Raw genomic sequence first — 27,060 nt, 5'->3', positions numbered from 1 at the left:
TAGGAATAAATAGGTCTCAAATCAAAGTAAAAAGCATAGAATGCCAATTATTAGTATACACCCAACTGTCGTCTTCAAAAGGCAACAAAAACAATCTTTATTACGATCAGAGATGATACATAGGACATATGATTAAAACCATTTAAAAGCTGCTGATTGAGAACACTCCAAAACAGAGAGGGCAGGACACTCAACCTCAGGGAACGCATGAAAAACATAATAGAATACAGTATATGAGGGCTGGCACACCATATACATACAGGCATACAAAAACACATGTATTGCACTAAAACCCTGGACTTGAAAGACTATATTTGTGTAATAGTTTTCTAGTGCAATATATGTGTTTTAGTGCAATACATGTGTTTTAGTATTTCTGTATGTATATGGTGTGTAAGCCCACATTTACTGTATTCTATTATCTTTTTCATGGGTGTCTTGCCCTCTCTGTTTTACATTGTGCTCAATCATCATCTTTTTAATTTGATGCAATAAAGATAGTTTTTGTTGTTTTTTGATGACCACAGTTTGGTGTGTGCCAGTTATTGATGTTTTTTGCTGGTTGCTTTGCTCTGAGTTCTCCTATTGGGGAACATTTGGTTGCACCCCATGGCTATTTGACTTTGTATTAGCTGAGCCCCCCCCCCCAACACATTACATACCGTATATACTCGAGTATAAGCCAACCCGAATATAAGCCGAGGCCCCTAATTTCACCCCAAAAACCCAGGAAAAGTTATTGACTCGACTATAAGCCTCGGTGTGGAAATACATCATCCCCCATGTCATCATCCCCCCCTGTCATCATCCAGACCCCCGTCATTAACACCTCGGTCATCATCACCCTGTCACCATCACCCTCGTCATACTCCCCGCCTGTCAATCCCGAGTGGTCTTCAACCTGCGGACCTTCAGATGTTGCAACACTACAACTCAGCTATCGGCTGTCCGGGCATGCTGGGAGTTGTAGTTTTGAAACATCTGGAGGTCCACAGGTTGAAAACCACTGCTGCCTTCGTCATCATCCAGACCCCCCTTTAGTTTTCTACTCACCTCCCCTCGGTGGGAAGGAAGGGTGAGCTGTCCGGTCCATCTATGCTGCAGGGACCGTCCGGTGGGGAGGGTTAGTCGTTCCGGGCTGTACATCTTCACCGGGAGGCCCTCTCCTCCGCTCTGGGCCCAGCCCCGTACTAGTGACGTTGCCTTGATGACGACGCAAAGGGACGTTTATACGCAGGGACATTAAGGACGTCTGCTGCGCACGGACATCCCTGTGCATTGTCGTCAAGGCAACGTCGCTAGTTCGGGGCTGGGCCCGGAGCCGAGAAGAGGGCCTCCCGGTGAAGATGGACAGCTCAAAATGACTAACCCTCCCCACCGGATGGTCCCTGCAGCATAGATGGCCCTGACCAGCTCACCCTTCCTTCCCACCCAGGGGAGGTGAGTAGAAATCTAAAGGGGGTCTGCCCCCCTTGGCTTATACTCGAGTGAACTTTCCGCCTGTCAATTCCTTCTCAGTGGTCATTAACCTGCGGACCTCCAGATGTTTCAAAACTACAACTCCCAGCATGCCCGGACAGCCGATGGCTGTCCGGGCATGCTGAGAGTTGTAGTTTTGCAACATCTGGAGGTCCGCAGGTTGAAGACCACTGAGAAGGAATTGACAGGCGGAAAGTTCACTCGAGTATAAGCCAAGGGGGGCATTTTCAGCACGAAAAACTCAGCTTATACTCGAGTATATACGGTAGTTATGAATAAGGTATCTCTCCTTGTCAGTAAAAAAGGATTTGTGAAATGAGGATACAACGATGTAAAACATGTGCACACACTAGTACAGGTAAAATGTAATCTTGGTTATGTGTATAATTTATATAAAGTCTATGTATAATTATAACTGTCTTACTTTGATGCATTTTTAGATTTCGATCAGAGGCGGTCACCACCAAAAAATAAAAAACGTCCATCAAAAAAGTCCCCAAAAACTCCTATAAAGAAGAAGGTAGTTGTTGAGTCAGAAGAAGAAATTGAAGGTAGTGCAACATTTAAAGTACCACTGTCATGGGGCAGTGCTGCTTTAAATTAGGGCATTTATACAATGCCTGGAAAAGGGTTAAAACCATGGGTGCAAAAGTCTCCAGGACTTGAATTCGGGGGTGCTGAACACCACTTCTCAAAATTCCGCAGAAATATTCCGCACTGAAATCTGCAGCAGAATCAATTTCCCATTGATTTATATTCTGCTGCACTGTTCACATGATGGAATTTCCCAATTCCGGCATCCGCACTTCCGACTTGTTTATTCTTTTTGCGGATTTCATTTTGAAATGCATTGGCGTCTATGAGGCAGCACATTTCCAAGGGGTCATAACGCCCACTGGACTTTAAAATGTGTGGAATGTCCGTACGTGTTTTCTGAGGCGGACATTCCTCACATTTTCCTAATGTGTGAACATACCCTAAATGTTGTCTTCAGAAGGACTAAAGTAGGGACTTTCTGCACCCCTGAACTTCATTGACTTGACAAAAACACTTTAAAGGGGTACTCCACTGCTCAGTGTTTGGAACAAACTCTTCTGAACGCTGGGGCCGGCGCTGGGAGCTCGTGACACCATATCCCCGCCCACTCATGATGTCCCGTCCCCTAAATGCATGTCTATGGGAGGGGGCGTAACAGCCGTCACGCCCCATCTCATAGACTTGTATTGAGGGGGTGTGGCATGACATCATGAGGGGCGGGGCTATGACATCACGAGCTCCCGGTGCCGGCTCCAGCCTTCGGAAGAGTTTGTTCCAAACGCTGAGCAGCGGAGTACCCTTTTAATACAATCATTGCATCTCCTATACTGTATTTAGAGGTTGTCCACTTTTTTAGTCATAGTCTTTGCTTTCAGTATTTTACGGTAAACATATATTTATCTTTGATATTCTATTAAGGTTTGGTTCACACTGCATTTTCTGTTTAAAAGTTCATGTATAGTTATAATGTGCATTAGGATATAATCGATGCCTTTTTGCACCTGGATGGAAGGGAACCTAATCATCACTTTCATACTGTCTAATCCATGAATAATTGGGGGCAGTCCCTGGTGGCTTCTTCGCACCCCACTAGCCCTGATTTGCTTCTTACACATAAACAGGAAGAGACCCTGGGGATCACCCCGATTACTCAAGGTTCTTGCAGCATGAAAATGATAAAAGATTTCCTTTAAAGGGAGACTTTGGTACTTAACTACTTATCCTCTATCCACAGGTAGGACCCCCAGCGATCTCCTGCATGGCGCCCCGATGTTCTGGATTTGTTTTCAGAACACCGACTCTCCTTGTGCACGGAGAGGCATTGGTCGACACCTCCCATCCATGCACTGTCTGTGGGAGAGCCGCCCTGTATTTCCGTCTCTCCTATAGAGATGCATCTCAGTGGTCGACATTGCTTCTTGCATTTGGAAAGCCGTGGCATCGGGCAGGAGATCGTGGGGGGTCCCCCCAAACAGACACTTATCTACTATTCTGTGTAGAGGGAATAAGAAGTTAAGTACCAGAGTTCCCCCTTTAAGAGTAGCAATTCAAATTTAACTTACAAATCACCACATAAATCAGTTTGAACATAGATCCTCTATACCAGCCTTTTGGCCACTCTACCCACTAGGTGCCACTGCTTCCACTTTTTTACTTCCTTCAACCACAGCGCACTCTCTGTCATTCTGAGTGTTGCCTTGGTCCTTAAAGGGGTACTCTGCCCCTAGACATCTTATCCCCTATCCAAAGGTGAGGGGATAAGATGTCTGATCGAAAGGGGTCCCGCTGCTGGGGACTCCCGAGATCTGCCTACTGCACTCAACATTAATTTAGAGCGTCGGGTGCAGCGCCGGAGGCTCACGATGTCACGGCCATGCCCCGTTCGTGATGTCACGTCCATTCCCCCTTAATGCAAGTCTATGGGAGGGGGCGAGAATTTTTCTTTCTCGCTTTTTTAAGAGACATAACTCTTTTATTTTTTATCTACGGACCCCTATTAAAGGGGTACTCTGTGGCTCAGTGCTTGGAACAAACTGTTCCGAACGCTGGAGCCGGTGCCGGGAGCTCATGACGTCATAGGCCTGCTCCCTAATAACGTCACACCCGCCCCCTAAATGCAAGTCTATGGGAGGGGGCGTGACATCCGTCACGCCCCCTCCCATAGACTTGCATTGAGGGTGTGTGACAGTGACATCACTAGTGGGGCGTGGCTGGGATGTCACGAGCCCCTGCCCCGCATTGCAAGTCATCCGGCACAGACCAAAGTTTGCTCCGTGCACCTGATGTCTGGGGTGCCGCAGCCGAGATCGCAGGGGTCCCCAGCGATCAGACATCTTACCTTAGATAAGATGTCTAGGGGCGGAGTACCCCCTTAACCTGGACATAAGAAGCTAGGATTACTGCAGTGCTGAATTTTTGAGGCTAGTAAGATGCTCCAGATGCAATACACATGTCTCAGAAGGGACCTATCTCAGGGTATGTTTACACTGACAAAGAACACGCAGTGAACATTAACATCAGTGTGAAGAATAGGTCTTCCGCGAGAAAAAAAAAGGTAATAATTATATATATATATATATATATATATATATATATATAGTTTCTGGATTAATGCAGCACACCAGACAAAGAAGTCCATTAAAGTGCAATTTATTCCATGTTGTAAAGGTAAGTTTCAGTAGCCTTATGCCACCTTTTTCAGGAGCGCGAGGCTACTGAAACGTTGTACCTTTACACCATGGAATAAATTGCACTTTACTGGACTTTGTCTGGTGTGCGCCATTTATCCAGAAGCTACGAGCATGGATCAACTTGCACATATATATTCCATTTCATGCATACAGATATAAAAACCAATCTTCTGGCATCATAGTTTGTTGATAAATGTTGCTTACAGAGTCAGAAGAAAATGAGTCTTCTTCCTCGTTCTCCTCCTCATCTTCTTCATCAAGTGTGAAGGGAAGCAAAAAAACTAAAAAACTTAGGAAAAATCAAAGGAAAAATGAGGATGATCCGGACAATCCAGATAAAGACCCTAGAGGTATACAGTCTTTTTTTTTTTTTTTTTTTTTTTTTTAACAACTTTTTGTTAAAAAAAAAAAAAAGAAAAAAATACTAAATGCAACTTAATACGGCTGCATTTAGTTGTGATCACAATTTTAGAAATTTTAATTTTTAATTAATTTCCATCAGTAGTGTACTACTTTATGTCCATTTTCCAAGGCCTGTGAATAATTCTTGTTTAAACTCACTATCGTAGTTGTGCCATAGTAAGGTGTTTTTTGTTTTGTTTGTTTTTTTAATTAATGCATTTATAAATCGCATTAAAAACACAATTTTGTAAAAAAGCTAAATTACTGCAGCACAACTGCAAAGTGTGACCATAACCTAAATGCTTACGTGCAATGCCATTCAACCCAAGTACTGTATATATGCTCCGTCCTTTCTTATGTGACAGCATTTTATAATATGCTGATTCCAGGGTTCCAGGGCTCTGATCACTAATAGTAGGTGGGATTAGAAGGAGGAGGATGCTGCTCACTGGAGACCTAAATGATAATGAAGCAATTACTGTATTAGTTTTGTATCTAGCTTTATGCACTTCAATGTATATACTTGGTCAATAAATAAATAAAAGACGTCATGTGGTTTGAAGGATGAATATATAAATGTAAATCTGATAGCTTCCTCTGGTCTCCAAACAAGTAGAAGACATGGGTATGTTTTTGGAGTCACTAAGAAGAATGTCTTGTTTCCTAAGTTAAATCACAGTCTTTTTTTTTTTTTTTCTCGTTAACTAAACGTACAAAATAAATTGACTCCAAAAGTTATGGCGTAAATAAATTAAAAAAAAATACAATCTTGAGAATATTGTCCAATACATGTCAAACAATGTGTTTATTTCCAATTAGACAAAAGGACAAGATATTGCTACTAGTTTCAAAATAATACCGCTCATAGACGAATAAAATGAAATAAACCATACCTACAGTTTTTCCTGAAAAATTATACGTGAAAAATTAAAGCGGAAACAAAAGTTTCTATATCCACACTTTACATTTTCTGGGTTGCAAATATAAACATCATCCCCTATGCACAGGATAGGGTATTAGTGTCTGATGGTTGGAAGTCTGACCTCTGAGACTCCCTCAATCTCCAAAACCTGGCCTGTATTTACCTGTGCATGGGGCGGTGTCGGGCATGCGATAAACCAGTACAATGCTTGTGCATGTCTGGTGCTCCCATAGAGAACGCCTGGAGTGTGTGCAGACACGGCTGCAGATAGGGGATTCGTTTTATAGTAGTAGAGTACCCCTTTAAGCTTGCAACCCAGAAAATCTAAAGGGCAGATATTAAAACAATTTGTTCCCACTTTAATAGAGTCTGGTTTACAATTTACAGATCCAAACCGAACACCTAAAGACAAACATAATAAGTCCAAGAAGCCAAAGACTCCAAAGGATGGAGACGATGACCCTGAATCCCGTCCAAAAGGTAAAGAAAGGAAACCAGTAGGTGGACACAATCATCCATACACAATCTCCCATAGGTCCTTACACAATTATCGATACATAAGGGAAGAAGATAAAATAATAATAATTTAACATGTTGCTGCTTTCCTATCACCAGAGCCAACTCCTGATGACAGAGATAGGAACCCCACAAGGGGCAGAGGAACCGGAGATGACCCTAAAAACCGAGATAGACCTGATAAAGGTGCCGTACTCTCATCACTCATAAAGAGATGGTGTATCCAAGAGATATGTCATCACTTTATAACTGGGAATCAGTGTAGAAAGGGATTATTTGTCTCTGGCGGTCTAGGTTAGTTAGCGGGGTTGTTATTCTTGTGGTCTAGTGTGATGAATAGATACATATCCCAGGTGATCTCAGCTGGTGAAATGGATAATTTTCCTGGTAGACTAGGGTAGTGAAGAGGTTAATTTCCCTGGTGGTCTATTGTAGTCAAGGGGTAATATTACACTTCATGATTTGGGGTATTATTTCTCTTGTGTCAATAGTAACAACTTGTTGCTGTTTTCCTATCACCAGAGCCAACTCCTGATGACAGAGATAGGAACCCCACAAGGGGTAGAGGAACTGGAGATGACCCTAAAGACCGAGACAGACCTGATAAAGGTGCCGGACTCTCATCACCCATAAAGAGATGGTGTATCCAAGAGATATGTCATCACTTTATACATGATATCATGGTGCATTAGATATCATGGTGCATTAGATATCATGGTGCATTAGATATCATGGTGCATTAGTAAATATTTTAGTGGCTGATTCTGTTGTAGAATAATTGTTTCTGTCATTAGAAAATGAAACAATATTCCAATATTCCATTATTTGTACCCTACATATTTAGTTTCATTCATAGGCTACCACCTTCATGTCCCCAGGTACAATTCCCATGTCTATAACTGAATGTAGTCACATGACATCTGTGAATGGAATGACTGTCACGGTAACAATTTAAAGGTGTATTCCATGAAAAAAATTTTTTTTTTTTATATCAACTGGCTCCAGAAAGTTAAACAGATTTGTAAATTACTTCTATTAAAAAATCTTAATCCTTTCAATAATTATCAGTTGCTGAAGTTGAGTTGTTGTTTTCTGTCTGGCAACAGTGCTCTCTGCTGACACCTCTGCTTGTCTCGGGAACTGCACAGAGTAGAAGAGGTTTGCTATGGGGATTTGCTTCTAAACTGGGCGGTTCCCAAGACATGTGTCATCAGAGAGCACTTAGACAGAAAAGAACAACTCAACTTCAGCAGCTCATAAGTACTGAAAGGATTAAGATTTTTTTTAATAGAAGTAATTTACAAATCTGTTTAACTTTCTGGAGGAAAAATATTTTCCTGGATAACCCCTTTAAGGGGGCATTTGTCATAGGCTGCTTAGGAAATCCCAACAAGACACTGTAAGGGATAATGCCCATGGTGGTCTGGAAGGGGCAAAGAGATTATTTGTCTTTGGTGATCAAGATTAGAGAACAAGTAATTTTTATGGTGTCTAATGGTGATCTAAGCATCTGCATTGGTGGGGGGTGGAGGGGGGTAATTTCCCTGGTGTTCTAGTCTAATGAATGGGCAATATTATACCTTATAATGACTCATGGATTTATCTCTCTTATGTGGTCTACACTATGGATAGGGTCAGTTTCCTTAGCGAGTTATGGTAGTGAAGGGGTTGATTTCCCTATTATTTCAGGCTGGTGAATCGTAACTTATCTTTCCTGGCTCCAGGCTTGTTCAGTAGGCTGTAGGTATAAAAAGCTATCTTAGAGATTAGTGCTGCACAGTGTATATACAGGTCTTTGTGGGTGTAGTGGTACACTTTTATATATGCCCGTGCCCGTGCCTCAAAAATAAACAAAATAAACTCATACCTACCTTCGTACAAGCCCCCGTTGGTCCGGCACAGGCCTCACTATCCGGCAGTGCTGACGTCATTCCACTTCCTGTGGACGGGGACGCCGCAGAGCCGTCGGCGTATCACCGTCCGTGGCGATGTCCCGCCCCGGTCGGTGATAGGCTAAGCCCACTGTCATGTAAGAAGCCGGCCAGAGCTCCTTACATGACAGTGGGCTCAGCCTATCACAGGCCGGGGTGGGACATCACTACGGCCGGTGATACGCCGACGGCTCTGCGGCATCCCCGTCCCCAGAAAGTGGAATGACGCCAGCACTGCCGGACCGTGAGGCCTGTGCCGGACCAACGGGGGCTTGTAGGAAGGTATGTATGAGTTTATTTTGTTTATTTTTGTGGCCCGGGGCAAGGGCATATATCAAAGTGTTCCACTACAGTTGTCCTTCAGATCAAAAGGAATTCTCGACCGACTGTGGCACCAACTCACCTAAAATAACATTTTTACCTCTACAGAAATATCATCCAACTTCATCATACTTGCAGCATACACACAACCTACTGATCTAAAAGCTTCCTATATGTTTAGTTGGTTTGCTTTATGCAATAAAACCTATAGCGATTGAACAAACAATGAATCTACTAACATACAAGCACCCTGTATGTTTAGTTTTTTTGCTCTTTGCGATAATAAGAAAAGGAAATTGATCATAATTCACCATTGTTGCTGTTTTCCTATCACCAGAGCCAACTCCTGAGGACAGAGATAGGAACCCCACAAGGGGTAAAGGAACTGGAGATGACCCTAAAGACCGAGATAGACCTGATAAAGGTGCCGGACTCTCATCACTCATAAAGAGATGGTGTATCCAAGAGATATGTCATCGCTTTATACATGAGAATTAACCCCTTAATATTTCTGTTGGGTCATGGTGCGTTACATATCAATAATCCTGCTGGTCTATTGTGTATTATCAGTAAATATTTCTAGTGGTCCATCCTGTTGTAGAATGATAGTGTCCGTCATTTGAAAATCAAACAATATTGCATTATATTTACCCTACAAGTTCGGATACATTGCACTGCCACCATTTCTTGGTCCACATACAAGCCCTATGTCTTACATTTGAGTGTAGTGATATGAAGTCTACAGTGAATATAACCATCCCAGTAACATGCCAAGAGGAGCAATTATGATCATGTGATATCACATAGCACTTAGCAAGTCCCAAATATTGACTTAAAGGGGTACTCCGCTGCTCAGCAAACTGTTGTGAACACTGGAGCCGGTGCTGGGAGCTCGTGATGTCATAGTGCCTCCCCTCATTACGTCACACCCGGCCCCCTCAATGCAAATCTATGGGAGGGGGCGTGACAGCCGTCACGCCCCCTCCCATAGATTTGCATTGAGGGGGCGGGGTGTGACATCATGAGGGGGCGGGGCCTTGATGAGCTCCCGGCGCGACTCCAGCTCCAACCTTTAAGGGTTGGTTTCCCTGGTGGTCTGGAGAGGTGAAGGGATTGTCTCTGGTGATCTAGGTCAGTGAAGGGTTATTTTTTCTGGGGGTTTAATGTAATGAATGGATTATTTTACCGGGTGATCTTGGTTGGTGAGATAGCTATTATAATCTACCAGAGAAATGATCTAAGAGGTTCATTTCTCTTGTGTTCTAGTGGAGTCAAGGTATAATATCATGACTAAGGGTATTATTTATTATATTATTATTTCTGTGGTCCAAGATATTAAATTATTATTATTATATTATTATTTCTCTTGTGTGGGCCAAGATATCTTTCTTGTTTTAAAATGTCTGCCATGCCTGAAAAACAATTTCCTATGAAAAGATCATCCATAGTAGTCATACATGCGATGTATATAACCTATCGACGTACAAGCACCTTAAATGTTCAGTTGTTTCGCTTTTTGCAGAAAAAGGAAATAGAAATCAATAGTAATGTAACTTGTTGCTGTGTTCCTATCCCCAGAGAAAACTCCTGAGGACAGAGATAGGAACCCCACAAGGGGTAGAGGAACCGGAGATGACCCTAAAGACCGAGATAGACCTGATAAAGGTGCCGGACTCTCATCACCCATAAAGAGATGGTGTATCCAAGAGATATGTCATCACTTTATACATGAGAATTAACCCTTTTAATATTTCTGTTGGGTCATGGTGTGCTAAATATCAATGATCCTGATGGTCTATCGTGTATTATGTGTAAATATTTCTAGTGGTCAATCCTGTTGTAAAAGCCCATAATAGTGTCCTTGAAAATTAAACAATATTGCAATTTTATGTACCCTACATATTCAGTTACAATTTGCACATGTCTACAACGAAATGTAGTGATGTGACATCTCCTGTGAATGGAATGACTGTCATGGGAACATGATATGGGTGGTAAGACTGCTTAGAACAGGCCCAACAATTAACTGTAAGGAATAATGTCCCTGGTGGTCTGGTTGGCGCAAAGAAATTGTTTGGTTTTAGATGATCTAGATTGGTGAACAAGTAATTGTTATGGTGGTCTAGTGGTGGTCTAAGGATCTGCACTTATGAGGGGGGGGGGGGGGGGTAATTTTCCTGGTGCTCTAGTGTAATGAATCGGTAATATTACACCTCCATGAATTATAAATGTATTTCTGTTATGTGGTCTACATTATGGATAGGGTTAGTTTCCTTATTGAGTTATGGTAGTGAAGGGGTTAATTTCCCTATCATTTCAGGCTGGTGAATCGTAACTTATCTTTCCAGGCTCCAGGCTTGTTCAGTAGCCTGTGGATATAGAAGGCTATCTTAGAAATTAGTGCTGCGCAGTGTATATACAGGTCTTTGTGGGTGTAATGTTAACTTTAACCTTGAGATCAAAAGGAATTCTTACCTCTACAGAAAGAACATCCAAACTCATCATACTTGCAGCATACACACAACCTACTGACATAAAAGCTTCCTATATGCTTAGTTGGTTTCTTCTTTATAATAAAATAAATTTAACATTGCTGTTTTCCTATCACCAGAGCCAACTCCTGATGATAGAGATAGGAGCCCCACAAGAGGTAGAGGAACTGGAGATGACCCTAAAGACCGAAATAGACCTGATAAAGGTGCCGTACTCTCATCACTCATAAAGAGATGGTGTATCCAAGAGATATGTCATCACTTTATACATAAGTATACACCGTTTTATGTTCCTGGTTAGAAAAAAATGGTCTATTGTTTACAGAACAGCATGGGAGCTCAGCTGTGCTTCAACGGGTGGGGTGGCTTATGTCTGGGAGGAAGAAAAGTGACCTCACACTTACAAACAAGGAATTCTGGGACTTGTAGTTGGAGGAAGGAAACTAACAGGAAATAGCCAGTTCACAAAAAGATAGCCACAGCATTATGATAATCTCACAACATAGTCATTTAGCTCCAAGACAAGCGCAGATCCTTCCTAAGCATGTCCATTACTGTCTGCCAGGTAAGTACTATATTCACCATATGGTGGAGAACCCCTTTAAGTAGTGAAGAGGTTAATTTCCCTGGTGTTCTAGTGTAGTCAGGGGTTAACATTATACCTCATGACCTCATAATAATTTATCTTGTATAGTTTAGGATATAGAAGGTGTTAATTCCCCTAAAGATCTATGGCAAGGAAGGGGTGGTAATTCCTGTTGTTATAGAAATAAAGGGTAACTAATCTTTCCAACCCCAGAACTGTTCTGTCAGCTCTGGGCGCAAGAAGCTGATCCTGATCCATTCCCTCTTCCTGCAGTGATCTTAGAGATCAGCACAGTGTATATAGAGGTCTATGTTTGTGTTATTTTGGGCTCTAAATTTTAATGCCTCTGTCTCAACTAAAATCATTTTTTTGCTGCCAACAAAAGATCATCCAAAGTAGTCATACATGTAGCGAACAAACAACCTACCAATATACCAGCACCCTCTATGTTTTGTTAAGATAAAAGAATAATAAAAAATAGAAACCAATAGTAATTCCCCATTGTTGCTGTTTTCCTATCACCAGAGCCAACACCTGAGGATAGAGATAGGAACCCCACAAGGGGTAGAGGAACCGGAGATGACCCTAAAGACCGAGATAGACCTGATAAAGGTGCCGGACTCTCATCACTCATAAAGAGATGGTGTATCCAAGAGATATGTCATCACTTTATAAATTAGTATACACCCTTTGAGGTTTCTGGGTTTGAAGTTTTAATTATTCTGGTGGTCTATTGTGTATTCCAGCCAAAGACAATCCAAAGGATAGGGGATAAGATGTCTGATCGCGGAGGGCCTGCCGCTGGAACCGCCCCCCCCATCTCCATTCTATGAATGGAGGGGGCGTGGTGTGACTTTGCGAGGGGTCTCCAGTCCCGGAAACACAGAGGTTTTTGAGACTAGAGCAGAAGCCCGGAATAGAATACGGGTGCTGCATGGAGATCGCGGGGTCCCAATCAGATATCTTAACCCCTCCCTTTGAATAGGGGATAAGATGTCTTTGGCCAGAATACCCCTTTAACAGTAAATATCTCTAGTACTATATGATGTTTTAAATCCCATAATAGTGTCTGTTATTCAAACATTCACAAAAATGGATAAGCAATAATGGAGGCCATTTATCAAAAACTTTGTAGAGAAAAAGTGGAGCAGTTGCCCATAGCAACCCATCAGATTGCTTCTTTTATTTTTCAGTGGCCTTTTTATCAATGAAAGAAATGTTCTGATTGGTTGCTATAGGCAACTGCTCCACTTTTCCTTAGCATAGGTTTTGCTAAATCTCCCCCAATGCCCCTGGTGGTCTCGAGGGATAAAGATTTTTTCTTTATGTCTCTGATTTTTGCCCCTTTAGGTTAGAGAAAGGGGAAATGTTTCTGGTGGTCTAGTTTTATGACGAGATTAATAACCCAGGTGATCTAGTCTGGTAAAGGTGAGTATTTCCCTGGCAGTTTATGGTAGTGAATAGGTTCATTTCCCTGGTGGTCTAGTGTAGTCAATTGGTAATATTACACTTCATGATTTAGGGGATTATTTCTCTTATGTAGTCTTTGATATAGGAAGATAAGTTAATTTCCCTTATGATCTATGTAGGGGACAGATTGCTTTATTTGTTGTTTTAGGATGGTGAAGGGAAACATCTCTGTCCAGGCTTTAGCGTTGTTCAGCAGATTCTACATACAGGAAGCTGATCCTGAATCTTAGAGATCAGCATAGTGTATATAGAGGTCTGTGTAGGTATCATTTTGAGTTCTTAATTTGCGATCAGGGTACAGGCTTGGGGGTTCAGCCACTTGTGACACTGCCCCGTCTATGATATTAAGATGCACATTTTTCTCGAGCACTTCATTGGGGGACACAGGACCATGGGTATATGTTGCTTGCCACTAGAAGACTGACACTAGGCAAAAAACAAAAGAAAGTTGGCTCCTCCTGGCAGGATATACTTGCCCTCTGGCTCTGAGCAACTCAGTTTTTAGCTTAGTGTCAGCAGTAGTTCTCCAGACCTGGTCTTATTTCTTTAGCTTTTTTCCTAATTTCAGTCTCTAGATAGAATTTCTCTCCTTTATTGTTTTTTCTAGCATGAGGCAATGGGAGCATGGCGCTGCCTGATCCCCCCTCTGCGAGCTAGGGGCACAGTGCATTGCTGCATGGCCCGTTAACCCCTCCATCCACCTGAGTTCTTTTTCTGGCTGAGATGCTGATCATTCCCTCCCCAGGGACTGCTTTGGGACATCCCATGGTTCATGTGTCCCCCAATGAAGCACTCAAAAAAAGTAGATTTTTATATTTACTGTAAAATCTCATTCTCTGAGCTTCTATTGGGGGACACAGCACCTGCCCATTGGTTTGTTTGTGGCCAGCCAGTTTTGGCTGCTGTTGTGCGTGGGTGTTTTTTTGTGGTCGGTCACCTTGGTTTGTCTGGGTTTGTTCGGACTGTTTTTTTCTGGTCGGTTCTCCTTCTGCTTTGGGACTAAACTGAGTTGCTCAGAGCCAGGGGGCAGGTATATCCTGCCCGGAGGGGCCGACTTTCTTTAGCTTTTTGCCTAGTGTCAGCCTCCTAGCGGCAAGCAGCATATACACATGGTTCCTGTGTCCCCCAATAGAGGCTCTAAGACACAGATTTTACAGTAAGTATAAAAATCTACTTTTATATCTACATTAAGATCATCAAACTTAAGAGTACAAACAACAACAAAATAAGGAAAGTAAAAATAATAGTAATGTAACTTGTTGCTGTTTTCCTATCACCAGAGCCAACTCCTGATGACAGAGATAGGAACCCCACAAGGGGCACAGGAACTGGAGATGACCCTAAAGACCGAGATAGACCTGATAAAGGTGCTGTCCTCTCATCACTCATAAAGAGATGGTGTATCCAAGAGATATGTCATCACTTTAAAAGTTTGAATAAAACGTTTCATATTCCTGATGGGTCAATTATCATACCTCGTGGTTTAAGGATTTATTTTTCTTGGGTCTACAATAAGGAAAGGGTTAACTTTACCCTTTGCCTTAGGACGGTGAAGGGAAACTAATCTGTCCAGGCTCCTGTGCTGTTCAGTAGGCTCTAGGTGCAAGAAGCTGATCCTGATCCATTTTCTCTTCTGACACTGATCTTTGAGATCAGTGGTTTTATTTCGGCTCCCCGTCTGGGATAAGTGCACAAGTCCTGGGTGCTCAACCACTTGTGCCACTGCCTTTTCTGAAGTAAAATACTCAGGGGGAGATTTGTCAAAACCTCTGTAGAGCAAAAGTGGTGCAGTTGTCCATAGCAACAATCAGATTTCCTCTTTAATAAAAAAAAAAAAAAAGACCTCTGAAAAATGAAAGAAGCGATCTAATTGGTTGCTATGGCCAACTGCACCACTTTTGCTCTGCAGAGGTTTTGATAAATCTCCCACTCAGTGCCTACAAAAAGATCACCCAAAGTAGACATACATGCAACGTATAACCCATCAACATACAAGCACTCTTTACATTCAGTTGTTTTGCTCTTTAGAACAAGAGGAAATAAAAATCAATAGTAATGTAACTTGTTACTGCTTTTCTATCACCAGAGAAAACTCCTGAGGACAAAGATAGGAACCCCACAAGGGGTAGAGGAACTGGAGATGACCCTAAAGACCGAGATAGACCTGATAAAGGTGCCGGACTCTCATCACTCATAAAGAGATGGTGTATCCAAGAGATATGTCATCGCTTTATACATGAGAATAACCCTTTCAGTGGGTCACGGTTATCATGTTTAAATAATCCGGTTGGTCTATTGTGTATTAACTGTAGATTTCCTAGAGATTTAGCTTGTTTTACAAGCCCTTAAATAGTATTTATCTACTGAAAATAAAAAAACATAGAAATGTATTTGCCCTAAGTTGAGTTCCATTAAATTTCTATCATTCCTTGGTCCACATGTGCAAACCTATTCGAAATACAACCACTATCATGGTAGCATATGATTAATGTCCCTGGTGGTCTTGAGGGATGAAGGGATTATTTGTCCCTGGTGGTCTAGGTTAGTAAAAGGGATTGTTATTCTCGTGGTCTAGTGTAAGGAATAGATCCCCAGGTGATCTTGGCTGGTGAAGATAAGTGGTTCATTTCCCTGGTGTTCTAGAGTAGTCAAGGGGTAATATTATTTCTCCTGTGTGGTCTAGGATGGGAATGGAGTATAAAAAGGTTGATTTTTATGTTGTTTAAGGATGGTCAAGGGTAAATAAGGCTTCATTGCTGTTCAGCCAGTTTTAGGCACAGGAAGCTGATCCTGATCCACTTCCTCTTCCTGCACTGATCTTAGTGGTTAGTGTGGTGTAGATAGAAATCTGCCTGGGTGCAATTTTGGGCTCTGAGTTTGAAACAAAGACTGAAGCCCTAAGTGCTCAGCTACTGAGGACACTAACTTGCGCTGAAGTATACACCATAAATAGTCATCTCTAGGGATGGACAAAGTCTTCAACCCCCTGATTCCAGGTCTGCATATAAGTTTACTTAGGGATCAAGTCCTGGGGAAAAAAACCTGTGAAAACTCACCCATGATTTCTGGTCCTGCAGGACTCCTGCTAATGGCAACAGTGTTCCTGCCATGGACTTGAGTCTTGCGTTCCTGCAGGACTTGGGCCCTGAGTTTACTATTCTCTTTAGAGGTTTTAGAGTACTTAGTGTTTCTACACTTTCTATTTAATTTTTTTACTGATGTAGAAGATGGATTATTATTTGGTGTCTAAGCTTTTCAATAATGTCCAGTTCTATGGACATAATACGGGATCATTGCTTATGATAAACCTCTGCTGTAGGAAACAATTGCCCAATGTGTGGAGTTACACACATATAAACTAACGTGATATCTGTGTATTTTACACTAAGGATTCTTTCACACTGCCGTTGGGACATGGCAGTGTGACAGCTGTCGGGGAAGCCGGGGGGGGGGGAATATCGGGAGTAAAAAATACTGCTTGCGCCGTCTTTCTCCCACTACAAAATAACGGCGTCTTAAGGACCCTATTATAGTAAATGGGATCCATCGGGACCCGTTAATGCCTGTTGTGCCTGTCCCGATAACGGCCGTTAAAGGCTGAAAAAAAAGGGCCTAACGGCCTTTTAAGGACGGGGCGCAATGGCAGTGTGAAAGTAGCCTAAGTCAGGCTCTTCTATTCATATAACGTTTCTAACGTTTGTCATACTAGTCATATATGCAGTGCACAACACAAACAGACACCTTACAAAAAAATCAATCCTCATGTGACTATTTTTCTATCAACAGAACCAACTCCCGATGACAAAGATAAAAACCCTAAAAAGCCTAAAGGAACTGGAGATGACCCTGATGACCCCAATTCACCTCCTAAAGGTTTTTACATCTTGACTCCACACATAGTTTTATGTCTGTTTTAGGCTAGGTTTCCACACAGGCTTTTTTTACAGTAATTTTTGAGCTGAAGCCAGAAGTGTATTCAAAAGGAATGGGAAATACAAAGAAAGGACTTATACTACTTCTTACTGAATCCACTTCTAGATTCAGCTCAAAAACTCCAGTGGCAGTATAAAAAGAACAATGCCAGAAAAAACCTGTGTGGAAACCTAACCTAATGCCTCACATTATGTCCTGTTTATTTCCCCATCGATTTATATTGGATTCCATGGGTTCACATGTAGAATTTCTTTTTGGGCGTCTTATACCCAAAAAAAACTACCAAACTTTATTTTTTTTATTTGTGCACTTAATGTGTTTTTTCATCTGTAAATGATTTAAAACACTAGATGAAAGGACTTGATTTGCACAAAGATAGACAGGATTATACCATCAGGGGGTGTGAATGTTGTACATTGAGGGGTTTGCATGCCTCACATCACCTGACTGTATAATCCTGCCCATCACTCCCATTCTTAAAATGAAGTCCATTCGACTGATTCCCTAAACTATAAACCCTCATATCTCAGGAACAGAAGAGAGTATCAAAAAACAGTTAAAAGTTGTGTGATCTGGGTACACTAAGCTTTTTAATGAAAATGCTATCTTGTCTTTTGGGGGATAGCCACTGGTCCTCTTTAAAGGGGTACTCAGGTGGCACTTTCTGGCACCAGTTGATTTAAAAACTGTTTTCCACTGGAGTACCCCTTTAACAAGAAACAGACATAAAGCACTAAAAAAAAAAAAAAAAAAAAAAAAAAAGAATTTAAGGATTATTTTGCATGTAAAACAAGTGTATATTGATGATATAACTATTACGTTTGTCACTAAGGCTAGGGTTATCTGGTTATAATGCTGTACTATATCTAGCTAAGTCACATTCATTTCTTAGCTATCAATTATATTAAAAAAAACTTGTGTGATTGTTGAACATCAGAGGTGCTTATCTATTATAGCCAGAGGCAGCTCAAGACTTTGAGAGGCCTTAGGAGAAAGTCAAACCTGAGGCCCTTACTGACACTCATAATTAAAAAGGTGTCAAAGTGGTAATAAAAATGAATTATATAAATTGCATACTGTTCGCATCACTTTTCATTTTACATTGTTAGGGGTGTGAATTAGATGCCAACGAGTCCTAACTAGCCTTATTAGAGAGCCGCCTATAGCCATTCATATTGTGTATGGGAAAACCTCAGAAGTTACTGTCCATCTCCGCTGGTACAAAAGCAGCATTGTGGCTAAACACAAGTACCATTCTGTCACTATTTTGCAAAATATGAATCTAAATGTGTTTTCAGCACCAAATCAAAGAGACCCCGATGATGGCAATAAACCACGAAAACCCAAAGGAAAGGACGGCGATGATCCTGACGGTACAGGAAAGCCTCCTAAGAGTAAGTTCACCTGTAGCGAATTTGCTGTGGAAAATTTTCTCAGCAAATCCAAAGAAATCTGCAGGATAAGCCACAGAAGGAAAATCTGCTGAAAATCTTGCAAATTTTGGATGTATTTCCTAAGGTAAAGACATGATTAAAATCTTCGGATTTTAATGCAGATTTTCACTTAAAGTCAATAAGGAATGTGGTGGTCAAGTACAGGAGTCGCACCCCTGTACACCTGCTGCTCTGTCAGGCAGCCTTCCTACAGTGTCCAAATCCACTATAAGTCCCAGCAAGCCCTAAGGTCTCTGAAGTCACTGGTCACCTCTGTGGGCCTAACCAAGCTGTATAGATTGTTACACTTGTCTGACTCCGTAAAGCTGCCGTTGTTCCATAACTTAAGTCTGATTCATTATTTGGCCCCGTGCCTAGCCCAGGATCCAGGGATATTCCTTCGGATGGTGTAGAAGATAAACTATGCCCTGGCGTCACGAACACAAGGGGTTAATGCCATCTGCCCCTAGGGTAATTCCATCTGCCCTCATCACACCCTAACCACAGGAATATTAAAATAAATAAATAAATCAACATAAATCTACACTCTACAGACTTGCAAATCTGTACTTAAGATCAATGCCCTGATGAAAAATGTCGGTTTTTGTGACACATTTTGTTTTGTTTGAAATCTAATCCCTTTTTGCTGCAACTTTATTCTGCTGCAGATTTTGTTTGCACAAATATGTAAGGAAAATCTGCTGCTCATAAACTGTGTGTGAATTTACCGTATAGATTAGTCTGTGGGGAAGGCTGTCAAAAACAGCAATGATATTACAAAAATTTATTTACTGAAATTTGTATTTCATGGAGTCTCTAGGCAGCACAATAAAAACTTATGGATGATCAGGAATACAAAAATGCACTTATCGAAATTTTCAATTCCTGGAGTCCGTAGGCAGCACAAGCTTGTTATTGTTCTGCCGTAGGAAGATTGCGAAAGGATAGTTTACTTTTTGAGCTGTTTTACTGATTCAAGATGGCTCTTGGGTCAAGATGTAGCCTATGGAGAAGGGAACGTGCCTATGGTACAGTGTTACAAATAACAAAAACATAGATCATCAAGCAAAATGAATATAGAATAGTCCAGATGACACCTGCTAGATCCCTAAATTGTATTAATATTATGAAATTTTAGGCTACACAGTGACGTGAATATATGAGTATCTAAAGATAACATTTTATACTGACTACTAACCAAGTATCATTGTTTTTATTACCAGGACCAAACCCTAAAGACAAGAAGAAACCCAAAGAAACAAGCTCTCTTGAAATTGAAGAAAATATAGAAGAGCGCTCAGATGCTAACAATGGTAGGTCTGCAAACCTGATCCAATGTGTGTTTAGACCAGTGGTCTCCAAACTGTGGCCATCCATATGTGGCAAAACTTCAACTCCCAGCATGCACGGACAGCCGTTGGCTGTCCGGGCATGCTGGGAGTTGTAGTTTTGCAATATCTGGAGGGCCTCAGTTTGAAGACCAATAGTCTAGACTATTGCAACATGACGACTAAACTATGACTTGTATATGCATCTGATAGAATTTTTAAGGTGACAATTTCTCTAGTATTTTTGTAGAAACTAACTAGACACTTTAGTCAACCAGCTGGGCTAGTGTTTGTGGTGGATACAAGGTCCTGGCTAGTAGGAGGCTTCTTGTGTCCCTGGCTGGTGACAGTGCTCTCCTAGATACACATGAAGTTTTCTAGTCTAGTCCTGCTCGCTGTGCCATCCCCCCTTTTGTATCACCTTGTGCATTGCATTTACAACTGCCCAATAAGTCATTAGACAATGAGCCTCATCCCAGCTAGTTTAGTCTGCTTTGTGCATATTCAGGAGATAATCAGTTTCATTGTTCATAAAATTCCAATTAACTCATTGGCCCTGATTTAAGGGTTCCCGACATGTTTCGATCAGTTTGTGCAACAAACGTGCAACACTGAGCATCGAAAAACAGATGGGCCCGACATTACCTTTGGAAAACCATCAAAAGAGGCATGTTCACATCAAGTTTATACCTACTAATGGGTAATTTAAAAGAGGTATTTTGGTTTTTTAAGCTATGTGCCCCTGATGACACCTTATACATGTTTTATATATTCATTTATTACCAGTCAGTGATGGATCAACCTTTTTTTTTTTTTTAAATCCCCCCCATTAGGTTCTGCATTCTTCTGCTCTTGGAATTATTGTCGTCTCGAGCCATTCCCGGATTCCTGTGTGATCACAGGGAGCTGTGCTTCTCGTCTGTCCTGACAAGCCAGCCCCCTGATGACCTGTGGCACCCATCTTTATGTCCCATCGTGCCTGTGTTGACTGCTTCCCCCATTGGCACTTAAAGGGGTACTCAGCTGCTCAGCGTTTGGAACAAACTGTTCCGAACGCTGGAGCCTGTGCCGGGAGCTTGTGACGTCATAGCCCCGCCCCCTCATGACATCACGAGCTCCCGGCTCTAGCGTTCGGAACAGTTTGTTCCAAATGCAGAGCAGCGGAGTACCCCTTTAATATCAACACGATCTGCAGTTAGTGTGGACGCATTCAACACAGGCACAGTGGGACGTAGAGATGGGCGGAATGCGTCATTAGCTGTGTGATCAGCTGTTGCCTCGAGCCGCACAGGAAGATGGGAAAGTCTTGAGACTACAGTAATTAGTATCCCAGAAAAATGCTGAGCTTATGGGGGCATGAAAAAAAAATAAACAAACGACAATCTATCAGACTGGTAGTACATAAACATATACATTACATGGTATAAGGGGACATATAGCTTAAAAGTTCCAAAATCATGGAAAACCACTGTGAGTCTGGAATAATCTGACCTAGAAAAAGGTGATTAGAAATGTTCTCACAAAACCATTTCTACACTGACAATGTGGTCTTCACAGAAATAAAGAGCAATAATATTTTTTCTTATTTCCTAAAATGAAATATTTTTTTTAATAAATGTTAATGAATACATTTTTGGGATGGGAGGGGTAAATTAAAACATAACTATAAGCTAAAATAAAAATTACAAATTTATTTAAATTATTATTTTTTTAATTGTGCAGCCGGTAATTTGTGGTGCACGTTTTATTTAAAAAAAATAACATTTTTGCGGTGGGGGGAAAAATTGGGGGAATACACCCACAAAATAATATTATTATTAATGATAAATATTATTAATAATGAAATATATTATCATTATTTTTATTATTATCATCACTATAAAGCAGTGTTACCAAACCAGGGTGCCTTCAGCTGTAGCAAAACTACAACTTTCAATGGCTGTCCGGGTATGCTGGGAGTTGTAGTTTTGCAACAGCTGGAGGCACACTGGTTGGAAAACACTGGTATAAAGACTGACGTTGACTTTGCTCTTTCCATAGCCAATAGGGAAGATAGCAGATCTCTGTCCAACCAAAGGAGCACAAGGAAACGTTCTCCAGCAAGGAAGAAGCCAAAGAGACTGGGGGATGATACAGATGGTATGTTCCTATCATTAAATAATAGGTGTATTTATAAGCAATCCATATTCTATTACTTGATATATATTCATGAAGAAAAATACATCCATTGCTAAATATTATATCACATTTAAAGAAGTTGTCCATCTGCTTTCTGGTGCCTACTTCCGCCCCCTGCCCCATCTTGAGAGTGCACTTTACCTTCTGAGACGAGAGAGGGCAGATGCCAGTCACGACTATCACGTATGAGTGAAGCCACGTTCGTACATGATGTCCATTAGCTGCGCAATGCTGTTGCAACATTGGAAACACTGTGCAGCCTTTGGTCATGGGGTGGTTTTGCCCACACACAATGATGGTGACTGGCATTCGCTCCCTCTCATTTTAGAAGCTGTACCTACTGCTCCCTGGACAACCTCTTTAATAATCTTCAAGAACATTTTTTTTTTTTTGTAATATCTTCCATCTTCTATAGCTAACTTTAAGGGGGACTCTGCCCATAGACCTCTTCCCCCCCTATCCAAAGGATAGGGGATAAGATGTCTGATCGCGGGGGTCCTGCTGCTGCCCAGACCCAGCGTTCTGAAAATAACTTTCAGAACACTGGGTGCTGCACGTAGATCGCGCGGGGGGGGGGGGGGGGGGGAGGGGGGGGGAGTTGGGGGTGTCCCAGCGTCAGGGACCTCCTGCGATGTCTAGGGGCGGAGTACCCCTTTTAAGGTGCCCATGCACGTTGGAGAAAAGCCGGCTGAGCATGACAATTTTGGCAGAACCAGATGGCTATATTTTTTTTTTTTTTTTCCAAAGCCAGATGGCTATATTATGTGTATGGCGGCTTTCCGATATCCTGCTAATACATGATGTTGGGGAAAGTAGAATGGGGCATACACAACCTCAATGCACAAACTTTTTGTTCTCCCTGGAGATAAGACTGGCGTTTACACTGCTGTTGTGCTCTGACCTGTTCTGTATCTGTTCATTTTTTTTTTTACTTTTTGTGCGAAACCCTGGATGGGCCGGAGAACAACTGAAACCAACGGGTCCTGACAGATCCCATTGACTTGAATGTGAATGGAGTCTGTCGGGTGTATGTTTTTTTTTTCTTCAAAATACAAGTTTATTAGTTTACAATACAATATAAAACAAAGGTAGAAATCAAGAAATGGGGGTTAACACCCCAGCGTTCACTAAACATAGAAGGGTAAAACAGTAGTCTGGAACAGTAGGCCTATAACCATCAAGAGGCGAGGTAAGTACAAGTGATGCATTATTACATTACACTAACACTGTTAGTGTACAAGCACGTCACAGAAATGGGAGCGTGCGAAAAAAGGGATACCTACAGTTTGTATAGGAGTTCACATTGGAATCAGTCATGTCATGGGCACTAATCAAACCAGAGATTGAGAGCAGCCGGGATGGAAAGGCAGGGGGGGGGGGATAGGGATAGTTAAAGGGGACAGAAGAGGGGGGGGTTGGACGGGCAAAAGATGATGTAAAGGTGTAGGGAGGTAAGCAGAGATAAAAAGGTGAACTCACCTCACGGGGGAGTTGTGCTCAGACATTCAGGACACCCGGTTCGATAGGGAACATGTCCAGTTAAGTGCAGTGAGAAATGTGGGACTGTCAGGCAGGGTGTGGAGGGAGGCCATCAATAATCAATTGTCTAAGTGTAAGGATGTATAGTCTGGGGAATGGAGGAACAAGGTCCAGGGAAGTCAAATTGAGGTGTATTTAGATAATTGGGCAGGGGAGTCTGCTAGTAGCTCCTCCATCCTGTGAAGGTGCGCCTCTTCCCGAAGCAAGGATGAGGCATTGGGGGGATGCAGGATTTCCACAGACGGGGTATCCCAACCCTGGCTGCCAGGAGGAGGAAGGAGATCAGTTTGGCCATATCCTCAGGCAAGTCTTGTGGTAGTATGGAGAGGAGTAGAGTCTCAGGCGTGTGTGGTAAGCAGATGGATGTAATACGGGATACTATCTCATGGACTTGTCTCCAGAAGTTTGAGAGACTGGGGGGGCATAACAGCCAGATGTGAAGCATCGAGCCGCCAGGTCCCCTGCACCTCCAGCACGTGTCCGGGTTCCAGGATAAAATTTGTCCAGGAGCGTCGGTACTCTGTACCATCTGTACAAAACCTTAAAGTTAGACTCCTGGGCCTTGCACGAGATGGAGGTACGGTGGCATCGGGTCAGAGCCTCAGTCCACGCTACCTCAGGAATTGTGTGGCCCAGTTCAGTTTCCCAGCCAAGCCTATACGGGAGTGGTTTAGTTGAGTATGAATCAAGCACCAGAGGGTACAATACACTAATAGTGTGGGGCAGGACTTCCTGCAGAGTGCATAAATGCTAACATTTGGTGAGGGGTCTATGTATTGGTAGGGATCGGGCATTAGCAGAGTAAAAATGATGGAGTTGCAGGTATTGGAATGAGTGCATGGGTGACTGAGGTGCTCCTTGGAGGAGATCCACTAGTGGTTGCAGAGCGGTGTTATGGTGTATTACAGGAGTGGACCAGAGGGGAAAAAAACTTGGATGTGCAGTATTTTATTTCTCCACTAAACACCCGTCCTTCCGATGGACTGACAGAGATTCCTTTACTGCAGCGGCTGTGTGAACGAGCCCTGTGTTCTAGTGGATTACTGCTTTCTTCATTCTCTGCATTAGAAACATGTTCACACTTGGGTATACATGTGTAGTGGGGTCGGGAGGAAAAACTGTTGACCAAAAGCTATTGAAGTTGTTTTGGGGCCTATTGGCCGACACTATCACGCTGCATCACATTTTATTCTTATCTCTGTGCAATACAACACAACACATTGATACCGGCGGATTTACCTTTACCTTATGATACAGAGCTGACAGATTCCCTGTAATGATATAACCATCATGTTTGTGACTAAGGCCAGGATTACCTTACCTGGTTATGTGGGCGTCACTGTGTCTGGCTAAGTAACGTGTATTTGGCTAGCCTCAAATATCATTCCACATTTGGCTTCATTTAAAACAAGATTTGTGCCAAAGAGGCACGGATATGTCCAGAAAATGTCAAAATGACATGGCGGCACATGTATGATTGGACAGGACCCCATTTATTTCAATGGCCCTAGCGTAGTCAGATAGTGGCTATGGGGGGCATTTATTATTGTCTTTAGAGCTGTTTTTGTGTGCATACTATTTGTCTCACAGTTGGTGCTACACGGCTCTTTTTTGTGACTTTTTGGTTTACAATTTTTTTTTTCATTCGCACTTTTTTTTTTTTTTTTAGCAGACTAGCCCAGACTTAGCTTTGTGGTGTGTGTGTGTGTGTGTGTGTGTAGAAAAGTCACAAATGTTTGCACAACGGGATAAAAAAAAGTCCCAAAATTGTTCACAACAAGTTACTGAAATTTCAGAAAATGCGTACCTACACAAAATGTATCAAATGCACTGCGACATTTATTAAAGGGGTTATCCAGGAAAAAACTTTTTTTTTATATATATATATATATATATATATCAACTGGCTCCAGAAAGTTAAACAGATTAGTAAATTACTTCTATTAAAAAATCTTAATCCTTTCAGTACTTATGAGCTTCTGAAGTTTAGGTTGTTCTTTTCTGTCTAAGTAATCTCTGTTGACACGTGTCTCGGGAACCGCCCAGTTTAGAAGAGGTTTGCTATGGGCATTTGCTTCTAAACTGGGCGTTTCCCGAGACACGTGTCAACAGAGATTATTTAGACAGAAAAGGACAACCTTAACTTCAGAAGCTCATAAGTACTGAAAGGATTAAGATTTTTTAATAGAAGTAATTTACAAATCTGTTTAACTTTCTGGAACCAGTTGATATATAAAAAAAAAGTTTTTTCCTGGAATACCCCTTTAAAATTGGTGCACCTACATGTTACCCCCACCTTCCCCATGTTCTGGTCATTTTTTGATCATACAAGTTTTGGCTTGGCCGGAGAGCCATGATTTCCGTCACTTTTCAATCCAAGCCAAAGCTTGGGAGAATTACCCTAATATTGGGGGAGATATAAAAACCTGTGCAGAGGAATGGGGCAGTTGCGCATAGAAACCAATCAGATCGCTTCTTTCACTTTTAAAAGGGCCTCTTAAAAATAAAGAAGCAATCTGATCGGTTGCAACTGCTTCATTCTTCCTCTGCACAGGTTTTGATAGATCTCCCCCATAGTCATTAGCTGACTACGCTCAGGCCATTGAAATGAATCTCGTGCCAGCCTGATCAGGGATACATCAGTATGTCATTTTGACAGTATGGGTATGTTCACACGATGGAACATTCCGTTTCAGCAGTCCTATTAATTTCACTGGGATACCTGCTGCGGAAATCCTCATTCCGGCATCCACAAAAAGAATAGATTATTCTATTTATTATATTATAAATAATTTTATAATATAAAATGATATTCTATTTCGCATGGAAAAGCATTGCCATCTATGAGACCGTGCATTTTAAAGCGGTCCTAGCGCCAGTCCGTACTTGTTTTCTGTGCTGACATTCCGCATATTTTACGCCATGTGATCATGGCCTTTCTTCACGTGTCCATGCTTTAGAGGCACAAATCGTGAACCTAGCCTTACAAATAGACACATCTATTCTGCACATATGAATGTACATGTGTTTTCAGACCCTGATGATGACGGTAGACCACGAAAACCCAAGTCCCCCAAAGAAAAGGAAGGCGTTGATCCTGACAATAGAGGAAAGCCTCCTAAGAGTAAGTTCACCTGTAGTGAATTTGCTGTGGAAAATGTTCTCAGCAAATCCGCAGAAATCTGAAGGGAAATCCAATTGAAGAAAATCTGCAGAAAATCTTGCAAATTTTGTTGGATTTCATAAGGGAAAAAAAAAAGTTAAATCTTTTATTGCCGATCTTGATTAAAGTCAATAGGAAAT

General features: G+C 41.9%; 1 protein-coding gene across 5 annotated transcripts in view; it reads left to right on the top strand.

Annotated features, from left to right (window-relative positions):
- The window catches only part of PRG4 (proteoglycan 4), a 103,398-nt gene that overhangs the window by 37,218 nt on the left and 39,120 nt on the right, over positions 1-27,060 (top strand). Inside the window, exons 8-19 of one of the 5 annotated variants that reach the window (XM_056523641.1) lie at positions 1,920-2,030; positions 4,913-5,056; positions 6,418-6,510; positions 10,377-10,463; positions 11,410-11,496; positions 14,627-14,713; positions 15,433-15,519; positions 17,133-17,219; positions 18,578-18,673; positions 19,936-20,025; positions 22,081-22,179; positions 26,792-26,881. In XM_056523641.1, coding sequence (XP_056379616.1) covers positions 1,920-2,030; positions 4,913-5,056; positions 6,418-6,510; positions 10,377-10,463; positions 11,410-11,496; positions 14,627-14,713; positions 15,433-15,519; positions 17,133-17,219; positions 18,578-18,673; positions 19,936-20,025; positions 22,081-22,179; positions 26,792-26,881 — 1,158 coding nt within the window. The remainder of the gene's footprint in view (positions 1-1,919; positions 2,031-4,912; positions 5,057-6,417; positions 6,511-10,376; positions 10,464-11,409; positions 11,497-14,626; positions 14,714-15,432; positions 15,520-17,132; positions 17,220-18,577; positions 18,674-19,935; positions 20,026-22,080; positions 22,180-26,791; positions 26,882-27,060) is intronic. The other 4 variants (XM_056523642.1, XM_056523643.1, XM_056523644.1 and 1 more) reach the window with 4 other exon arrangements.

The sequence above is a fragment of the Hyla sarda genome, chromosome 6 (genome assembly GCF_029499605.1).
Source record: "Hyla sarda isolate aHylSar1 chromosome 6, aHylSar1.hap1, whole genome shotgun sequence".
Taxonomy (NCBI): domain Eukaryota; kingdom Metazoa; phylum Chordata; class Amphibia; order Anura; family Hylidae; genus Hyla; species Hyla sarda.
Note: the sequence above shows the minus strand (reverse complement) of the source record. Positions and strands in the feature narration are given on the sequence as shown.